The sequence below is a fragment of the Salarias fasciatus genome, chromosome 5 (genome assembly GCF_902148845.1).
Source record: "Salarias fasciatus chromosome 5, fSalaFa1.1, whole genome shotgun sequence".
In the NCBI taxonomy this organism is placed as follows: Eukaryota; Metazoa; Chordata; class Actinopteri; order Blenniiformes; family Blenniidae; genus Salarias; species Salarias fasciatus.
Genome location: NC_043749.1, coordinates 25,661,196 through 25,682,628, shown reverse-complemented (window position 1 = coordinate 25,682,628; position 21,433 = coordinate 25,661,196). Strand labels below are relative to the sequence as shown.

General features: G+C 46.8%; 1 protein-coding gene across 1 annotated transcript; it reads left to right on the top strand.

The window, feature by feature from the left end:
• Positions 1-1,994: 1,994 nt before the first annotated feature.
• LOC115388175 (mucin-3B-like) lies at positions 1,995-16,674 on the top strand. Its single transcript, XM_030091134.1, has 12 exons — positions 1,995-2,116; positions 7,903-8,171; positions 9,576-9,790; positions 10,325-10,402; positions 11,504-11,636; positions 11,808-11,932; positions 12,143-12,207; positions 15,644-15,846; positions 15,961-16,123; positions 16,224-16,394; positions 16,462-16,529; positions 16,619-16,674. Exons 1-12 carry the CDS (start codon positions 1,995-1,997, stop codon positions 16,672-16,674), a joined length of 1,668 nt encoding a protein of 555 aa, XP_029946994.1.
• Positions 16,675-21,433: the final 4,759 nt, after the last annotated feature.

Below are 21,433 nucleotides of genomic sequence, written 5' to 3'. Positions count from 1 at the left end.
AACAACCAGCATTCACTGTCACAACACCTGAACAATCCTCCTCGTCCTCCACAATTCTGTTGGACAGAACCAGTTTCACAGATAGCACAGAATCCCTGACCACTGCTGCCTCTACATTCACGCCTGAGATGACTGAGGCGCCACAAACATCAACTGCGCCCAACACAGGAACAACACTGACATCTACAGATCAGACAGAGAAATCAACGGCAAGCCAGCAAACATCAGCATCAACAACATCTGTCTCCACAAAGCTACAATCTTCCAGTGAGTCTTTGGTGACTCCCACAGAAACACCCCAGTCAACATCCACATTGATGACGGCTGACCAAGCCTCATCGACTTCCACAACTCTTTCAGAAACAACCACTTTCACAGAAAGCACAGAAGGTCCATCAACTGCGGGTTCTACATTTCAGACTGAGATGACCACGGTTCCTCAAACATCTACTGCATTCAACACGGGAACAACACTGACATCTATCGGTCAGACAGAGACATCAACAGCGAGCCAGCAAACATCAGCATCAATGATGTCGTTCTCCACAGAGCTTCAATCTTCCACTGAAACTCTTGTGACCCCCACGGAAACATCTCATTCAACACAACCAGAATCCACTGTCACAACACCTGAACAATCCTCCTCGTCCTCCACAATTCTGTTGGACACAACCAGTTTCACAGATAGCACAGAATCCCTGACCACTGCTGCCTCTACATTCACGCCTGAGATGACTGAGGCGCCACAAACATCAACTGCGCCCAACACAGGAACAACACTGACATCTACAGATCAGACAGAGAAATCAACGGCAAGCCAGCAAACATCAGCATCAACAACATCTGTCTCCACAAAGCTACAATCTTCCACTGAGTCTTTGGTGACTCCCACAGAAACACCCCAGTCAACATCCACATTGATGACGGCTGACCAAGCCTCATCGACTTCCACAACTCTTTCAGAAACAACCACTTTCACAGAAAGCACAGAAGGTCAATCAACTGCGGGTTCTACATTTCAGACTGAGACGATCACGGTTCCTCAAACATCTACTGCATTCAACACGGGAACAACACTGACATCTATCGGTCAGACAGAGACATCAACAGCGAGCCAGCAAACATCAGCATCAATGACGTCTGTCTCCACAGAGCTTCAATCTTCCACTGAAACTCTTGTGACCCCCATGGAAACTTCTGAGTCAAAACAACCAGCATCCACTGTCACTACACCTGAACAATCCTCCTCGTCCTCCACAATTCTGTCGGACACAACCAGTTTCACAGATAGCACAGAATCCCTGACCACTGCTGCCTCTACATTCACGCCTGACATGACTGAGGCGCCACAAACATCAACTGCGCCCAACACAGGAACAACACTGACATCTACAGATCAGACAGAGAAATCAACGGCAAGCCAGCAAACATCAGCAGCAACAACATCCGTCTCCACAGAGCTACAACCGTCCACTGAGTCTTTGGTGACTCCCACAGAAACACCCCAGTCACCCCAGTCAACATCCACTTTGACGACAGCTGACCAAGCCTCATTGACTTCCACAACTCTTTCAGAAACAACCACTTTCACAGAAAGCACAGGTCCTTCAACTGCTGGCTCTACATTTCAGACTGAGATGACCACGGTTCCTCAAACATCTACTGCGTTCAACACGGGAACAACACTGACATCTTTCGGTCAGACAGAGACATCAACAGCGAGCCAGCAAACATCAGCATCAATGACGTCCTTCTCCACAGAGCTTCAATCTTCCACTGAAACTCTTGTGACCCCCACGGAAACCTCTCAGTCAAAACAACCAGCATTCACTGTCACAACACCTGAACAATCCTCCTCGTCCTCCACAATTCTGTTGGACAGAACCAGTTTCACAGATAGCACAGAATCCCTGACCACTGCTGCCTCTACATTCACGCCTGAGACGACTGAGGCACCCCAAACATTAACTGCGCCCAACACAGGAACAACACTGATGTCTATAGATCAGACAGAGAAATCAACGGAAAGCCAGCAAACATCAGCATCAACAACATCCGTCTCCACAGAGCTACAATCTTCCACTGAGTCTTTGGTGACTCCCACAGAAACACCCCAGTCAGCACAGTCAACATCCACATTGACGACAGCTGACGAAGCCTCATTGACTTCCACAACTCTTTCAGAAACAACCACTTTCACAGACAGCACAGAAGGTCCATCAACTGCTGGCTCTACATTTCAGACTGAGATGACCACGGTTCCTCAAACATCTACTGCATTCAACATGGGAACAACACTGACATCTTTCGGTCAGACAGAGACATCAACAGCGAGCCAGCAAACATCAGCATCAATGACGTCCTTCTCCACAGAGCTTCAATCTTCCACTGAAACTCTTGTGACCCCCACGGAAACCTCTCAGTCAAAACAACCAGCATTCACTGTCACAACACCTGAACAATCCTCCTCGTCCTCCACAATTCTGTTGGACACAACCAGTTTCACAGATAGCACAGAATCCCTGACCACTGCTGCCTCTACATTCACGCCTGAGATGACTGAGGCGCCACAAACATCAACTGCGCCCAACACAGGAACAACACTGACATCTACAGATCAGACAGAGAAATCAACGGCAAGCCAGCAAACATCAGCATCAACAACATCTGTCTCCACAAAGCTACAATCTTCCACTGAGTTTTTGGTGACTCCCACAGAAACACCCCAGTCAACATCCACATTGATGACGGCTGACCAAGCCTCATCGACTTCCACAACTCTTTCAGAAACAACCACTTTCACAGAAAGCACAGAAGGTCCATCAACTGCGGGTTCTACATTTCAGACTGAGATGACCACGGTTCCTCAAACATCTACTGCATTCAACACGGGAACAACACTGACATCTATCGGTCAGACAGAGACATCAACAGCGAGCCAGCAAACATCAGCATCAATGATGTCGTTCTCCACAGAGCTTCAATCTTCCACTGAAACTCTTGTGACCCCCACGGAAACATCTCAGTCAACACAACCAGCATCCACTGTCACAACACCTGAACAATCCTCCTCGTCCTCCACAATTCTGTTGGACACAAGCAGTTTCACAGATAGCACAGAATCCCTGACCAATGCTGCCTCTACATTCACGCCTGAGATGACTGAGGCGCCACAAACATCAACTGCACCCAACACAGGAACAACACTGACATCTACAGATCAGACAGAGAAATCAACGGAAAGCCAGCAAACATCAGCATCAACAACATCCATTTCCACAGAGCTACAATCTTCCACTGAGTCTTTGATGACTCCCACAGAAACACCCCAGTCAGCACAGTCAACATCCACATTGACGACAGCTGACCAAGCCTCATTGACTTCCACAACTCTTTCAGAAACAACCACTTTCACAGAAAGCACAGAAGGTCCATCAACTGCTGGCTCTACCTTTCAGACTGAGATGACAACGGTTCCTCAAACATCTACTGCATTCAACACGGGAACAACACTGACATCTATCGGTCAGACAGAGACATCAACAGCGAGCCAGCAAACATCAGCATCAATGACGTCTGTCTCCACAGAGCTTCAATCTTCCACTGAAACTCTTGTGACCCCCACGGAACCTTCTCAGTCAAAACAACCAGCATCCACTGTCACAACACCTGAACAATCCTCCTCATCCTCCACAATTCTGTTGGACACAAGCAGTTTCACAGAAAGCACAGAATCCCTGACCACTGCTGCCTCTTCATTCACGCCTGAGACGACTGAGGCACCACAAACATCAACTGCGCCCAACACAGGAACAACACTGACATCTACAGTCCAGACAGAGAAATCACCGGCAAGCCAGCAAACATCAGCATCAACAACATCCATTTCCACAGAGCTACAATCTTCCACTGAGTCTTTGGTGACTCCCACAGAAACACCCCAGTCAGCACAGTCAACATCCACATTGACGACAGCTGACCAATCCTCATTGACTTCCACAACTCTTTCAGAAACAACCACTTTCACAGAAAGCACAGGTCCACCCGCTGTTGGATCTACATTTCAGACTGAAACATCCAAGGTTCCTCAAACAACAATTGTGGTCAATACGGGAACAACACTGACACCCACCAGTCAGACAGAGAAATCCACGGCAAGCCAACAAACATCAGCATCAACAACACCTTTCACCACAGAGCGACAATCCTCCACTGAATCGTTGGTGACTCCCACAGAAACACCCCAGTCAACATCCACATTGACGACGGCTGACCAAGCCTCATCGACTTCCACAACTCTTTCAGAAACAACCACTTTCACAGAAAGCACAGAAGGTCCATCAACTGTTGGTTCTACATTTCAGACTCAGATGACCACGGGTCCTCAAACATCTACTGCATTCAACACGGGAACAACACTGACATCTATCGGTCAGACAGAGACATCAACAGCGAGCCAGCAAACATCAGCATCAATGATGTCCTTCTCCACAGAGCTTCAATCTTCCACTGAAACTCTTGTGACCCCCACGGAAACATCTCAGTCAACACAACCAGCATCCACTGTCACAACACCTGAACAATCCTCCTCGTCCTCCACAATTCTGTTGGACACAACCAGTTTCACAGATAGCACAGAATCCCTGACTACTGCTGCCTCTACATTCACGCCTGAGATGACTGAGACGCCACAAACATCAACTGCGCCCAACACAGGAACAACACTAACATTTACAGATCAGACAGAGAAATCAACGGCAAGCCAGCAAACATCAGCATCAACAACATCCGTCTCCACAGAGCTACAATCTTCCACTGAGTCGTTGGTGACTCCCACAGAAACACCCCAGTCAACATCCACATTGACGACAGCTGACCAAGCCTCATTGACTTCCACAACTCTTTCAGAAACAACCACTTTCACAGAAAGCACAGGTCCACCCACTGTTGGATCGACATTTCAGACTGAAACATCGAAGGCTCCTCAACCAACAATTGTGGTCAATACGGGAACAACACTGACACCCACCAGTCAGACAGAGAAATCCACGGCAAGCCAACAAACATCAGCATCAACAACACCTTTCACCACAGAGCTACAATCCTCCACTGAATCTTTGGTGACTCCCACAGAACCACCTCAGTCAACACAACCAAAATCCACTGTCACGAGAGCTGATCAATCCTCAGTGACCTCCCCGACTCTGTTGGACACCACCAGTTTCACAGAGAGCACACAATCCCCTCCCACTACAGCCTCTTTGGTAACCCCCACAGAAACACCTCAGTCAACAGAGTCCACAGCCACATTCACAACTGCTGACCAGTCCTCATCAACCTCCACAATTTCTTCAGAAACAAGCTTCATAATTACAACACCCCTGACAACCAACCAGTCTCTTTCTACATCATCCAATGCAAATACACCAACAACATCTGCTTCCACAAAGTCTCATCCTTCAACTGTGTTCTCCACCTCGTCTGTGTCAACAATGCTGACACCACCATCGATGACTATGATCACCTCCATAGACACAACTAACAAAGTGACAACATCATCCTTCCCAACATCAACACTCAAGGCAAGTCCAAATACTGTAACTGCAACCCATGTTCCTGCCACACATTCAACACAAGCTACTCCTGCTGTCAGTGGTGAAGCAACAAGTGAAAAATCAAGCAACCCTCCTCAAACAACCTCAACATTGATGTCAACAACAAAGTCTTCAACATCATCAGAAGTCTCTAAGAACACTGTCACAACTTTGGACTTTCCAAAATCCACTGTCTACAGCCCTGTGACAATGCCCTCTACAACCCATCAGTGTACAGGCTGTCAGTGTAATGGAGGAAATTGTACCTTCAATGTGACAACTGGAAAGTGTCAGTGCCAGTGCCAAGATTATGTCTTTGGGCATCAATGTTCACTTGGACAAAACGAGACAACAGTAAACATTGGTAAGAAACTGTCTTTTTCAATTTCAGTGAAAGTTTCCACCGAAAATTATTTTTGAAACTGAACGTTTTGTTCTCTTGAACTTAGTTTCAGAAACTGCATGTTCTTCCTTTCTCAAAGTTTCTACTGCTAAGCATGTATCATTGATCAAATTCATTACAGTATTCATGTTCATCATTAATAACAAATGCGTAATGTGCTTCAGGTTATACCACACAAATTATGATTATTTCTCAGATTTTAACATCCATTGAACCTTTCATGTTGCAATGAAATTTGGCAAACCACTGACTTAATAGGCTGCATGATGCTACATTAATTTTGAGTGTTTTCTGATGCATTTCCTCTGATTCCGCACAATTCAGATGAGGTGAATGATTTGGCGCAAGCTGACTCAAACATGTGCACTGAATGGCTGAATTGAGAGGACGTGAGCATGCACTCTGAATAACTCATAAGCTGATTTGAGCACACTGTGTTTTTCTCATTCCAGTTTCTTAGTTGGAGCAATGATTCAGTGAACAAATTATTGGTCATGATGACTTCTGACACACGCTTCAGTGAACTAACAAGTTTTGCCGATTTGTTGAAAGTCGATCATCACTACTAGAGAGTAATTTCATTTTTTATCTATTTGTAGGGTATGATCTGAAGCACACCAGTTTTGTCTATATATCTGAATCAGTTGCAAAGCAACATTGGTTGATTTATTTCACAGCTCAAAGGTTCACATACACTTATTGCTTCAATATGTCGGGTGCTATCTTTTTTGCTTTTTGCACTTAACAATCTCAGGTTACTTCAACACTGCTAATGTATGGTTCACATTTCCATGTGACATGGCAACAACCCTAAAAGTGTGTTGAAATTTTGCAGATACTGGATCAATTCCAACTCGAAAAGCAAGTTTTTCTTTGAAAATCGATACTGACTACCTGGCTGAATTTGAGGATTTAGAGTCATCTCAATCACAAGACTTGATCAAGAAATTGGAAAAACAGGTAAATATTTATCAGAGTGATTACTTATATTTTAAAAAGAAAAATTACATTTTCTGAAAGCAAGACCCGCAGGTGACTTGTTTTTGTCAATTTTATTTTTTTTTCCTATTCTGCCCTGTTTCTGGCATAAATGGTCTAAAAGATGTTTTCTTTTCCAAAACAATGTTATGAATGAATGTGTTCTACGTTTCAGCTGGAAGTCCTGTGCAAACAAGCAGAACCACAAGCCTATAAAACTGTAAAAGTCACAAAGCTATCGTAAGTATTGAAATTTAAAATATTCACATTTGTTTTGAATTTCACTGTTTTCTGCATCTTACTTCTTTCACTGTTTCTACTGTAGGAGCGGAAGTGTTGTGGCTGACAGTGAGGTAGAATACACCTATCCCAATGATGAAAATAAAATTCAGTTCCTAAACACTCAGCTTGAAGAGGTGCTGACTGAAATCTTGACTAACACAAGCAACATAAACATGATTTCTGAGGCCTTTGGTTATAAAACTGTGGAGTTCAAAAACGTCAGTGTTCCGAAACCTCAAATTGAGAGTGAGTGTCTTGGAGTGTTTCTTCTTTTGATGTCATTCAAAGGTCATTTTTCATTGGGTAATATCAAGAAAGTGAGAAATCCACATTTAAATCTTTCAAAACTGTATATTTCAACAGATATTACAGGCCTGGAACCATACCTGAACTGCTCTGGGTTTGCAAACTACACCGCTGAAATAGCCAATGGTCAGTGGCAGTGTGTAGGACCTTGCAAAACAAACCCTGACTACTGCTATCAAAAAGGGGAATGCCAAAATGACATTTACAAAGGACCAGTCTGCAGGTGAGACAAAGGATGAATATTAAATGATAAATACATTGTTTGTCATTGTCAACTGTATTACAAATACATTTCATGTAATTATACTTCTCTGAATCTATTCAATTTTTTTGATAAAGTGGTTATGTAGTGAGTACCAGCACGACTAAGAGTCAACCAACCAGCTGGGGAACCACAGAAGCAGTGCTGTCTTCATCTACTGAAACAGACGCGATTTCGATTGAGACGGCAAGGACAACAAAATCAATGGAATCAACGTCAGTCACAACCACAATGACAGAAAGCACAGAACGCCGAACAACTGCTTCCTCTACATTTACGCCTCAGACGAGTAAGGTTCCTCAAGCATCAACTGCGACCACCACAGGAACAACACTGACGTCGATCGGTCAGACAGAGAAATCAACGGCAAGCCAGCAAACATCAGCATCGACAACATCCGTCTCCACAGAGCTACAATCTTCCACTGAGTCTCTGGTGACCCCCACGGAAACATCTCAGTCAATACAGTCAACATCCACATTGACGACAGCTGACCAAGCCTCATTGACTTCCACAACTCTTTCAGAAACAACCACTTTCACAGAAAGCACAGAAGGTCCATCAACTGCTGGCTCTACATTCCAGACTGAGACGACCACGGTTCCTCAAACATCTACTGCACTCAACACGGGAACAACACTGACATCTATCGGTCAGACAGAGACATCAACAGCGAGCCAGCAAACATCAGCATCAATGACGTCCTTCTCCACAGAGCTTCAATCTTCCACTGAAACTCTGGTGACCCCAACGGAAACATCTCATTCAACACAACCAGCATCCACTGTCACAACACCTGAACAATCCTCCTCGTCCTCCACAATTCTGTTGGACACAACCAGTTTCACAGATAGCACAGAATCCCTGACCACTGCTGCCTCTACATTCACGCCTGAGACGACTGAGGCACCAAAAACATCAACTGCTCCCAACACAGGAACAACACTGATATCTACAGATCAGACAGAGAAATCAACGGCAAGCCAGCAAACATCAGCATCAACAACATCCGTCTCCACAGAGCTACAATCTTCCACTGAGTCTTTGGTGACTCCCACAGAAACACCCCAGTCAACACAGTCAACATCCACATTGACGACAGCTGACCAAGCCTCATTGACGTCCACAACTCTTTCAGAAACAACCACTTTCACAGAAAGCACAGAAGGTCCATCACCTGCTGGCTCGACATTTCAGACTGAGATGACCAAGGTTCCTCAAACATCTACTGCACTCAACACGGGAACAACACTGACATCTATCGGTCAGACAGAGACATCAACAGCGAGCCAGCAAACATCAGCATCAATGACGTCCTTCTCCACAGAGCTTCAATCTTCCACTGAAACTCTGGTGACCCCCACGGAAACATCTCAGTCAACACAACCAGCATCCACTATCACAACACCTGAACAATTCTCCTCGTCCTCCACAATTCCGGTGGACACAACCACTTTCACAGAAAGCACAGAATCCCTGATCTCTGCTGCCTCTGCATTCACGCCTGAGACGACTGAGGCGCTGCAAACATCAACTGCGCCCAACACAGGAACAACACTGATATCTACAGATCAGACAGAGAAATCAACGGCAAGCCAGCAAACATCAGCATCAACAACATCCGTCTCCACAGAGCTACAATCTTCCACTGAGTCTTTGGTGACTCCCACAGAAACACCCCAGTCAACACAGTCAACATCCACATTGACGACAGCTGACCAAGCCTCATTGACTTCCACAACTCTTTCAGAAACAACCACTTTCACAGAAAGCACAGAAGGTCCATCAACTGCTGGCTCTACATTTCAGACTCAGATGACCACGGTTCCTCAAACATCTACTGCACTCAACACGGGAACAACACTGACATCTATCGGTCAGACAGAGACATCAACAGCGAGCCAGCAAACATCAGCATCAATGACGTCCTTCTCCACAGAGCTTCAATCATCCACTGAAACTCTTGTGACCCCCACGGAAACATCTCAGTCAACACAACCAGCATCCACTGTCACAACACCTGAACAATCCTCCTCGTCCTCCACAATTCCGGTGGACACAACCACTTTCACAGAAAGCACAGAATCCCTGATCTCTGCTGCCTCTGCATTCACGCCTGAGACGACTGAGGCGCTGCAAACATTAACTGCGCCCAACACAGAAACAACACTGATGTCTACCGGTCAGACAGAGAAATCAACGGCAAGCCAGCAAACATCAGCATCAACAACATCCGTCTCCACAGAGCTACAATCTTCCACTGAGTCTCTGGTGACCCCCAAGGAAACATCTCAGTCAACACAGTCAACATCCACATTGACGACAGCTGACCAAGCCTCATTGACTTCCACAACTCTTTCAGAAACAACCACTTTCACAGAAAGCACAGAAGGTCCATCAACTGCTGGCTCTACATTTCAGACTCAGATGACCACGGTTCCTCAAACATCTACTGCACTCAACACGGGAACAACACTGACATCTATCGGTCAGACAGAGACATCAACAGCGAGCCAGCAAACATCAGCATCAATGACGTCCTTCTCCACAGAGCTTCAATCATCCACTGAAACTCTTGTGACCCCCACGGAAACATCTCAGTCAACACAACCAGCATCCACTGTCACAACACCTGAACAATCCTCCTCGTCCTCCACAATTCCGGTGGACACAACCACTTTCACAGAAAGCACAGAATCCCTGATCTCTGCTGCCTCTGCATTCACGCCTGAGACGACTGAGGCGCTGCAAACATCAACTGCGCCCAACACAGGAACAACACTGATATCTACAGATCAGACAGAGAAATCAACAGCAAGCCAGCAAACATCAGCATCAACAACATCCGTCTCCACAGAGCTACAATCTTCCACTGAGTCTTTGGTGACTCCCACAGAAACACCCCAGTCAACACAGTCAACATCCACATTGACGACAGCTGACCAAGCCTCATTGACTTCCACAACTCTTTCAGAAACAACCACTTTCACAGAAAGCACAGAAGGTCCATCAACTGCTGGCTCTACATTTCAGACTGAGACGACCACGGTTCCTCAAACATCTACTGCACTCAACACGGGAACAACACTGACATCTATCGGTCAGACAGAGACATCAACAGCGAGCCAGCAAACATCAGCATCATCAACATCTTTCACCACAGAGCTTCAATCGTCCTATGAAACTATGGTTACACCCACAGAAATACCTCAGTCAACACAGCCAGCATTCACTGTCACGACAGCTGATCAATCCTCAGCAACCTCCACGACTCTGTTGGATACAACCAGTTTCACAGAAAGCACAGCACCCTTGACCACTGTTGCCTCTACATTCACGCCAGAGACAACTGAGGCTGTGTCACCTTCTTCAAATTCTGCAGTCACTAGTCTTTTAACACCTGCCAGTCCCAATTCATCAACTTCTGCTGGTAAAATTTCAACTCCAACATATCCTGGAACCATGTCTCAGCCTTCCTCCAGTAGTAACAATACAGCAGAACCAACCATAAAGTCAACAAATGATCCCAATACCAGACCTCTGACAACCAACCAGGCCCTGTCTACATCAGTCAATACAGTTGCACCGACAGCATCGGTCACCATCCAATCAACAACTACCATCATCCCAGACTCCAATGCTACTACCATTGTGACAACGCAATCTCCAACCCCCCAGTGTACAGACTGTCAGTGTAATGGATTACTGTGCATATTTAATGTGACACTTGGAGCCTGCCAGTGTCAGTGTCAAGAATTCGTCTTTGGAGACGAATGCGTTCTTGGAGTAAATGACACCTCTATCATCATTGGTGAGACTTATGCAAGTTCTTATTTCATTGAGCTTTGAAGGCAGCAGAAAGTTACTTATTATTAGAATTGTGTGTTTCTTTATGTATGAACATTATACTACCAGCCCTTTTAGTTATACAGCCTACATTTATTGTAATATCATGACAAAATTGTATGACACTTTTTTACAGACACAGGGGCAATCCCGACTCGACAAGCAAATGTTACTCTGATAATCAACGTCACTTATGTGGATGCATTTAATAACATGAGTTCAGCAGAATCTTTAGAGTTCATCGCTAAATTGGAAGAGCAGGTAATGAAATCTATTATTTTCATGTACGATTTTTTCAAATTTATTTTCTGTGCATTTGCCTTTCTCTTGACTTGATAACATATTGTGATATCGAAAATAGAGTCACATGATGACAATAATTTTTCTGTCATTTGTCATGTTTTCATTGAATGTTCTAAACTTACTTTTTGACCATAACTATATTTTTATTTCATCTGCTTTGTGTTGTAGCTTGGCACTCTTTGCAAACAAGCAGACCCACAAACCTATGAAACAGTCAAGGTCAAGAAGTTGTTGTAAGTAATCCCCAACTGTTAACATAAAAAATAAATAAGCTATTTCCATCTCTTCAGACGGATGTTTTCCCCACTGCCTTTAAAACGGCGGTGGTGAAACACCTTCTGAAGAAGAGCAATTTAGACCCCAATGTTCTTAATAACTCCAGACCGGTATCCAACTTACCATTTTTAAGTAACGTTTTGGAAAGACTAATTTTTAACCAAGTCAGTGACTTTTTAATGGTTAATAACATTTTAGAAAGACATCAGTCTGGTTTTAGAGTGAACCACAGTACCGAGATGGCCCTTTTAAAGATTTTAAATGATATCAGGTGGAATTTAGATAATAAAAAGCTCACAGTGTTGGTTCTGCTGGACCTCAGAGCCGCCTTTGACACAGTAGACCATTGCATTTTAATAAATAGATTGAGTCACCTGGTGCGCCTCTCTGGTACTGTTCTTAACTGGTTCAGTTCTTATCTCACAGATCGATGTTTTTATGTAAGTATGGATACTTGTTCCTCAGGAACCCATGAAATTAGGTGTGGGGTTCCCCAAGGTTCAATTTTAGGTCCCATACTTTTTAATCTCTACATGCTTCCACATGGGGATGTCATCAGGAGACACGGCATTAGTTTCCATAGTTACGCTGACGATACTCAGCTGTGCATCGCCGTGTCTCCTGATGACTCAGGGCCAATAGAAACCCTTTTTAACTGTATTTCAGACATCAAGTCATGGATGGCAGTGAATTTCCTGCAGCTCAACCAGGACAAGACTGAGGTTTTAGTTATCGGTCCCGAAGGTCAGAGAGAGAAAATTTTAACAAAATTATTAGATTTTAAACCAGCACAATCAGTTAAGAACCTGGGCGTGATTTTTGACTCTGAGCTAAGTTTTATTCCACACATTAAAAACATAACTAAGATTGGATTTTATCAACTTAAGAATATAGCCAGAGTCTGCCCGTTTGTCTCTCAGGCCAGTACAGAGGTGCTAATGCATGCTTTTATCTCCTGTAGATTAGATTATTGTAATGCCTTGCTCTCTGGTCTTTCCAAAAAGAACATTTCAAACCTACAGTTATTACAAAACTCAGCCGCTCACGTGCTGACAAGGACCAGGGGGCGGCCCCACATTACACCGGTTTTACAGTCGCTGCATTGGCTCCCGGTCCGCTTCAGGATCGATTTTAAAGTTCTCTTATTAGTTTATAAATGTCTTAATGGCCTTGCGCCTTCTTATTTAGCCGATCTGTTTTTCCCGTATCGACCCTCGGGGCCCTGAGGTCCTCTGGCAGTGCTTTATTGTGTGTTCCCAAAGCTAGAACAAAGACCCATGGCGAGGCGGCTTTTAGCCATTATGGCCCCCGCCTGTGGAACAGCCTGCCGGAGAACATCAGGACCGCAGAGACTGTTGATATTTTTAAAGGGAGGTAAAAAACACACCTTTTTAATCTGGCTTTTAACTAACCTTTTATAGTTCTTATCTCCATCATTTTTATTTTTTATTATCATTTTTAATTTAAAGGGACTTAAGGCAACTTTTCAAAATTTACCTCAGTGCTGCCGCGATAGGTGTTGCGGGGAACTGCAGCCACCAGCCAAGGCGGCACGGGAGCGCGCACAAACATTTTACAGAATGTCCGTCTTCACAGCGCTGCACCAGGGATGCTCATGCTGTTTACTACGTCGCGGATTACTGTAGGACCACAGCGTGATTTTTTATGTGATTTTTGTAAGCATCCATTTTCACTCCCAAATGCAGCTGAAGTTTCCTCCATGAATCAAACACATATCCAATATTTATTCGGGTGCCTGCCCTGCTTCGGTCATATTTTTATTTTTTTTAATTTATTTTTTTGACTCACGAGATAACGCTGATAATAGGGCTGCGTTAAACGATTACTTTTGTAATCGATTAATCTAGGAAACAGTTCTTCGATGCAATGATTAATCTAACGATTCATTTTTAAATCCGTCGCGGAGCTCCTCTCCGCCTCCGTGGTTATGCGGTGGGTCCCCGCGCGCTCCGCGGCCGGCACGGAGCGCGTCTCCGCCCGGGAGCAGAGATCCGGAGCTCTCCCGTCAGCCTCCGTGGGGCAGCTCCACTCGGCCCGTGGAAGCCGTGGCCTGCTTCACGCGCCTCCGTGGAGCAAGCCGCGGTGCGGCAGCTCCGGATCTCCGCTCCCGGGCGGAGACGCGCTCTGTGCCGGCCGCGGAGCGCGCGGGGACCCGCCGCATAACCATGGAGGCGCGTGAAGCAGGCCGCGGCTGCTGGAGCTCTCCCATCGCCGCCGTGGAGCAGCTCCGGGCCGTTTCCCCAATCGGCCCCAACTCAGCAGGGAGCGCTGCTGAAACTGGCCACCTGTGAGTGCTTTGGGACGGGGGAGGGGCTCACGCAGCACCCGCTGCTTGCTAAGGACAGCGGAGACGTCCTGTCACGTCTCCAGAGCAACAGAAAAAGCCGCTAAATTTGTCGCTAGTTACTTTTGACAAAAAAAAGTCGAAAAGAGGCTTTGGAAAGTTGCCAGATTTAGCGAGAAAGTCACCAAGTTGGCAACACTGCCCGCCCCTGATCCCAGCAGTGTTTGAGTCCGTGTCCACGGCGGCCATGTTCTTCCTGTTCGGCAACGTGCATACAGCGTCAATTTACGTCACATCCCCACGATTGCGCGGGAAATTTGGACCCCGAACAGCAACAAATTATTTGGCACACAGCCTGAATAAGGCAACAGACAGATACGCGGATTGGCCTGTTATTTTAGGTTTTTAATGCTTCACGATCCATTAGCATTGAATAAAGTGGAAATGCATGTGTAGTTTTTCACAAATCTTGCCTTAAGTCCCTTTAATGTATTTATCCTATTTATTCGTTCTATTTTTATTATGTACTTCTAATTTATTTTAATTTTTTACTTTATTGTCTTATCTTACTATTAACTTTGTATCATGTCTTTTTATGTCTTTAGCCGTTTTAACTCCAATGTTTCCTGAGGGGGGTCCTTCACACCAGGAGTTGGTCCTGGTCCTCTGCTGGGGTCACTGCGCTCAAGTCCTCTGGTCCTGGCTGGCCTGGGGGCCTCTACACTTCGGTGTGTGGGTTCCCCTTGGTCTGGCGGGGTCAGGGGTCGAGCGCTGGGGCCCCAAAATTAATGACCTTCGCCTTCTCCTGGTGTGAACGGCCCCACTGGTAGTGTTTTCCCATGATGCTTAGTGCCATGCCATGTCTCCTCTGCTGTGTGCAAATAATTCAGAGAGTGTGTGTGTGTGTGTGTGTGTGTGTGTGTGTGTGTGGTGTATATTTATTGATGGTGCGATTTTTATTCTTTTGTTTTTATGACTGTTTTTACTGTTCAGCACTTTGCGTTGTTTTTATAAATATGGAAAAGTGCTCTACAAATAAAGTTTGATTTGATTTGATCTTGTGAAATATTCCTCCATTCCTTGTACAGACCAGGATCTGTTGTCGCAGACAGCGTGGCAGTTTACAAATATCCAAACAATGACAGTCACATCCAGTTCATCAACACTCAGCTTGAAGAAGTCCTGACTGTCATTCTGAATGACACTGCCAACCTCATCAAGATTTCACAGGCGTTTGGTAATGAAAGCATCCAGCTCAATCAAGTCACCTTCCAGGCCCCTCCAATTGCAAGTAAGTAAGCAAGCAACCAGCTCCCTGTCTGATTTTTTTCATTTGGTATTATTCAAAACATTTCTATTTGTGTGACGGTACAAACATTGATTTTTTTTTGCTTCAATCGATCAGATATCAGTAACCTGGAACCTTACGTGAACTGCGAGTTTGCTAACTACACGGCTGAGATAATCAACAGTCAGTGGCAGTGTGTGGGACCTTGCAAAACCATCCCTGATTACTGCAATCGGCATGGAGACTGTCACAATCATATCGACGACGGGCCAATCTGCGAGTAAGCTATTCCATTTCCTGATGCCATAGGATTACACCTGTGCACTGCATATTCTCACTGTGTCATTTCAAATCAATATGATGAAATTTTTTTTATTTAGTTGCTATCAAAACAACTTCGAGCAGTATTATGGTCCAAGATGTGAGCTTTTCCGACGAGGTCCAGGATTCTATGGGGCGCTGTTTGGATCACTGGCGGGCGCACTCCTGCTCTTGATCATCATCATCGTTATCATTGTCATCATTGTGAAAAGAAGGTATAAGAACATTTGGTTGGAAAGATAAATGGACGCCTTCCTTCGTCACACCATAAAGAAATGACCTTCTGACCTATTTCAGGAGAAGCGACTCCTATGATAAGCAACTGTTTGATTTTGAGGAAGACTTCTTTGACTTCACCAATAAAGGTGCCTGTTTCTTCATGGTCACAGATATATATTTCAATATTCAGCAAAGAATATAACACTAACATTTTCATATCTTTTTTCCCCCCAAGGAGAACCGAATTATGGAGTCGCAGGCAGTTACTCATCAAAAGGATTCAGGCCATAACTTCAAAATGTTGACACCGGACTGCCGGTACTGTTGTCTCCTGGTGCAGTGATCCACATTTGACCAAATAAAATTTAAACAATCACAACATCTCAACCGTTCCGGTGTACAAATATGATTAAATGTGGCATAATAAATTAGTCCAAATGCTGCAATGACTTTTCCATTCTTTATGTGTTTCTTCAGGTGAGAACAAAACGTCCAGAGCTTTTCAACATCAAACCCAGCTGAAGACTTCAGAGACAACTCCTGTTTTCAACACTTTAAAATGCTACCAATGAACAAAACTACAAATCATGTGATCTTTGAACCGTGCTATAAACTGTAATGAAGATTTTTGCTGTGACTTTATTTATATTACCTTTAACTTAACAACCTGCAACCTCATTAAACAATCAACTTGCTCACTCAGACTCAGTCATTTATTTTTTTCCTGCATTTTTAAGTGTTCACAGCAGCTTTTATAGAGGGATAATACAGAAACAGCAGGAAACATACCGATCCTGCGGTAGTTTCCTCTGAAGTGGATCGTGGTGGGTCTTCTATGAAGAAGCAAACAAGTGAACAAAACAGGAATCACAGCTCAGTGACTTGTCATTAATATGTAAGATTACACTAACGGCACTGTTTTTCTCCCAACAGTTGTGCCTGGGATATAAATCTACAAATGCATGATCCAGGAGTAAAACTTACTGTAATGCAGAGATTTAATGACCTATGATGGAGTCAGAGCTGTGTTGAGAGTCAGTACAACATGCAGTATGCTGCTCTTTCACAGCCCAGCTCATAAAATACACTGGTATTTAATTCTGTAACTTCCTGAAACTCTAGCCTGAGGCTTGTTAAATTATTCCATCTGTATTTATTCATTTTCGACCTCTTGTCTCTCCCTTGAAACGTTTCAGAAAATGGCTAATGTTAAATAAGACATCTTTAAGTTTCAGATCAATTCTATTTGAAGATATTGAACTTTTCCTTTATTCGGTGGAGGGGGCAAGGCTCAGCTAAGAAAACTGATCACCTGTCTTGGTGCTGCACTGGTCATGGAGTGATTGAGCACATTTATTGTAAAATCAGAGAAAAACATAGTGAACTTTAATTTTATTTTTTGTCTGATGGGCTCATGTACAAAGTCTATCCACCCATCTTCTACAAGCATTTAGCTTCATCTTACTGAGTCATGATGTGTGGCAGCAGATCCCAGGGATGGTTGCACCATCACATTTACACCAACGGGTTACCTTGGTTCACCTTGTTTAGTTTTTTTTTTCTTCTTTTTTTTCAACTTTAGGAAACAGGAGGTTAAGTTCGACTCAAACTGAGGACAATCTGTCAGTGAGGCGAGCGTGCTAACCACTACAGACTGCAGATCATTGTCCTCTATTTATGATACTTATTACAGCTGTTGATCACTAGATGGCATCAAAGTGTTCAGTTTAATGTTTCACCAGTGCAGAATATACTGAGTTACAGACAATAAAAAGGAATCAAACAAAAATTAATTCAACATTAATTTCCATGATGTTTAACAGAGTTCTCTCTGGTATCCAATGAATCATCACCATGTCTTTTCTTGTGTAGAAAACTGAAACTGTGCCTTATGCACAGGGTTGGGGAGTAACGGATTACATGTAACGGCATTACGTAATCAGCATACAAAAAAATTGTAACTGTAATCCATTACAGTACACGCAAAAAATATGTAATCTCGTTACAGGTACTTCTGATAAAAACACAGATTACTGAGCGGGATTACTTTTGAAAATCAGACGGAATCTAGCGGCAACAACACACATCCGCGCAGTACACAGACATTGTGACACTTTACGACACTTTACAGCACTTTACGGCACAAACCGCCACATCGTAGATCTATAAACAATAGACACCGTATATATATAAATGATAGACACCGCATCGACCGCTGTCTTGAAGGAGCCTCCCGCTCTACTGATATGTTTAACCGTCAATCAAACAACCGGCGCTGCCATGAATTTTACCAACCTGCTGCTGGAATCATGGCTGCTCCCAGGGAGAGAAACTCATTCTTTGGCTGGAAACGTAGACATTTTGTATTTCAGTCAGAAGAGGCCAGAACTTCTCTGTAGGCTACAATGTAAATCCTGCCTCCAGCTGTGAAAATGCTCTCAACATCCAGGAACTCATCATTCTACTTCGTAAGTGCTTAGCCCGCCTACGGGCTTCGCCAGTGGCACACCTCCAATCTCTGTCCAATCCACTGAGACTATACAAAGCTCGACGCACCAATCCCCTGCACGCGATGGCGCAGCACCACGCCCCACACCAAGGGTACATAACCTCGGAAGGCGTCAAGCAAACCCTTCTTCTTTCTCAACATCTCCATGAGACTTAGAAGCCTCTTTTTTCCGGATCAAGATTCGACTAGAATGGATTCGCCGGCCCGGGACCAGTCGCCATTGGGCGTCGGGCCGTTCTCCTGCCGCTCCTGCGGCATCCCGCTCATCGTGCAGGACTGTCACGAGCTCTGCTTCCTCTGCCTTGGCTGGCAGCATCACCGCCAGCGGACCTCCTGCCCGGCCTGCCTCGCGCTGCCACCCGAAGAGAGCCAACGGCGAGCAGCCTTCATGGGCGCAACCTCCCCGGTTCCTGCTGGTGAGGATGACGCTGAGGAGAACGCTGCCCCCGCCGCCGCCGCCGCCTACGACTGGGCCGAGATCCGTGGCAGCGTCAGCAGCAGCGTGTCGGTGTCACGGAGTTCGACTCGGTTCGACTCCGCCTCCACCGCATCCCGTCCCCTCCGCGAGCCTGTGGAGTATCTCGCGGGGCTCTTTACTTCAGCCGCAGAGCGCACCGGCCTCGCGCTGCCGCCGCAGCCTCCGGAGCCAGTGCAGCGTGATTTTGCACTCGGGCTAGCAACCCAGTCACAGGCTCAGTCCCGGACTGCGGTGCTATGTCCCGCCGTGCCGTCGTTTCAAGCTCACGTGCAGCGGGACTGGGGTACGCCACTTGCCGCCAAGGGTACGGTGAAGGGCTACCGAGAGTATTCTTGTGTGGAGGGCTGGCCTTCGGTCTCCGGAGTGCCTGCCATTGAGGACTCCGTTCGGCTGTGCCTCCTCCCCTGATCCTCCGCCTGGCCCGACGGAAAGCCCGTGCTGCCGTCGGAAAGGGACAGGCGCATGGCGAGCTTCCTGGATCGTGGCTACGCTAGCGGCAACCTGACGTTCGCCCTAGCCAATAACATGACCTTCCTCCTGGGCTCTGTGGGCAAGATTTGCCACGAGAAGTCCCAGCTTTCCCCCGAAGACATCGTGGAAGTCCAAAATACGGCCGAAGTCCTGATGCGTATGTGCAGAGCCATCGCCGTCAGTGGAGGCCGCGTCATGGCCAATGCACAGCTCGCCATGAGTCACCTGTGGCTTGGTCTGTCTTCCTTATCTGAGCGGGACCAGCGGGGCGTCCTGGGACACCCCCTGTCCACCTCTTCTCTTTTTGGGCCCGATATACAGGTGATCATCGAGCGCCTGGAGGCAGCAGCACGAGGCTCGCAGCAGCTCGCCCCACACCTCCAGCCCCGCCGTGAGCTGCCATCGCTCCGCGGACCAGCGGCGTCCAGCCCCTTGGAGCACCCCGGCACCTGGACAGACCGGACCGTCTTCCCGCCGATCCTCCCGGGGCGCCGATCAGCCCAGACGGTCCCGCGCTCCCGAGACCCGCACCTGCCAGCAAACATGCAAATAAAGGCCGTCAGGCCCGTTATATCTTCCAAAGAGCAGCAGTCCCTCCTCTCCCCCGTGTTAGCATGATCGAAAAGTGCAAAACCCAGCTGGACTCTTCTCCCTCCCTCCTCCCGCTCTGCGATAAGGCGGCTGAGGATGTTGAGCGGAATGCGCACGGAACTGCCTCTTCATCGGCGCTCCTTCGCGCTCTGGCCGCAATGCGGCTGCAGACGCGAGGCATAGCAGCGCGCTGGAGCCGCTAGCTTTCCCGCTGTGTGCGTCACGCAAGCGGTGCGGTGCTGATGTCTTTTCAGCACCCCGCAAATGCTCCAGGCTGCACTCTCCACCGGCTTCGGCTTGAGTGAGCATTTCGAAGCGTCAGAGCGACGGCTCCGTCCCGGCCCGGCTCCCCGCCGAGGGGAATCCCGGCCCCGGCTGCACCCATAGCGCTCTCAGCGTCGATTGTCCGCCGGCCTCCGCTCGTGTTAGCATGACGAGGCGTCAGAGCGGCGGTGCGGTTACGCCTCGGGCTGCCGACATGCAGCGCCCCAGCCCCGGCGCCACTCGTGCCGCTCCCAGCGGAGTTTCTCCGCCAAGCGGCGGACTCACGCTGGCCCGGGTGTCCGCTGTAAAGCGTCCCGATCCCGGCCTTATTCATGTTGCTCCCGGCAGCGCTCCCGGCAGCGCTCCCTCGGCGGGGAGCCGGGCCGGGACGGAGCCGTCGCTCTGACGCTTCGAAATGCTCATTCAAGCCGAAGCCGGTGGAGAGTGCAGCCTGGAGCATTTGCGGGGTGCTGAAAAGACATCAGCACCGCACCGCTTGCGTGACGCACACAGCAGGAAAGCTAGCGGCTCCAGCGCGCTGCTATGCCTCGCGTCCGCAGCCGCATTGCGGCCAGAGCGCGAAGGAAGCGCCAATGAAGAGGCGGTTCCGTGCGCATTCCGCTCACCATCCTCAGCCGCCTTATCGCAGAGCGGGAGGAGGGAAGGAGAAGAGTCCAGCTGAGTTTTGCACTTTTCGATCATGCTAACACGGGGGAGAGGAGGGACTTCTCTCGCCC

Excerpts from the sequence above, each read along its gene's own strand:
- LOC115388175 (XM_030091134.1), top strand. The coding sequence starts at position 1,995 with ATGTCTATAGATCAGACAGAGAAATCAACGGAAAGCCAGCAAACATCA. Across the intron at positions 9,791-10,324 it reads AATCATCCACTGAAACTCTT|ACATCAACAGCGAGCCAGCA; the intron begins GTGACCCCCACG and ends GGTCAGACAGAG. Across the intron at positions 11,933-12,142 it reads TCGCTAAATTGGAAGAGCAG|CTTGGCACTCTTTGCAAACA; the intron begins GTAATGAAATCT and ends TTTGTGTTGTAG.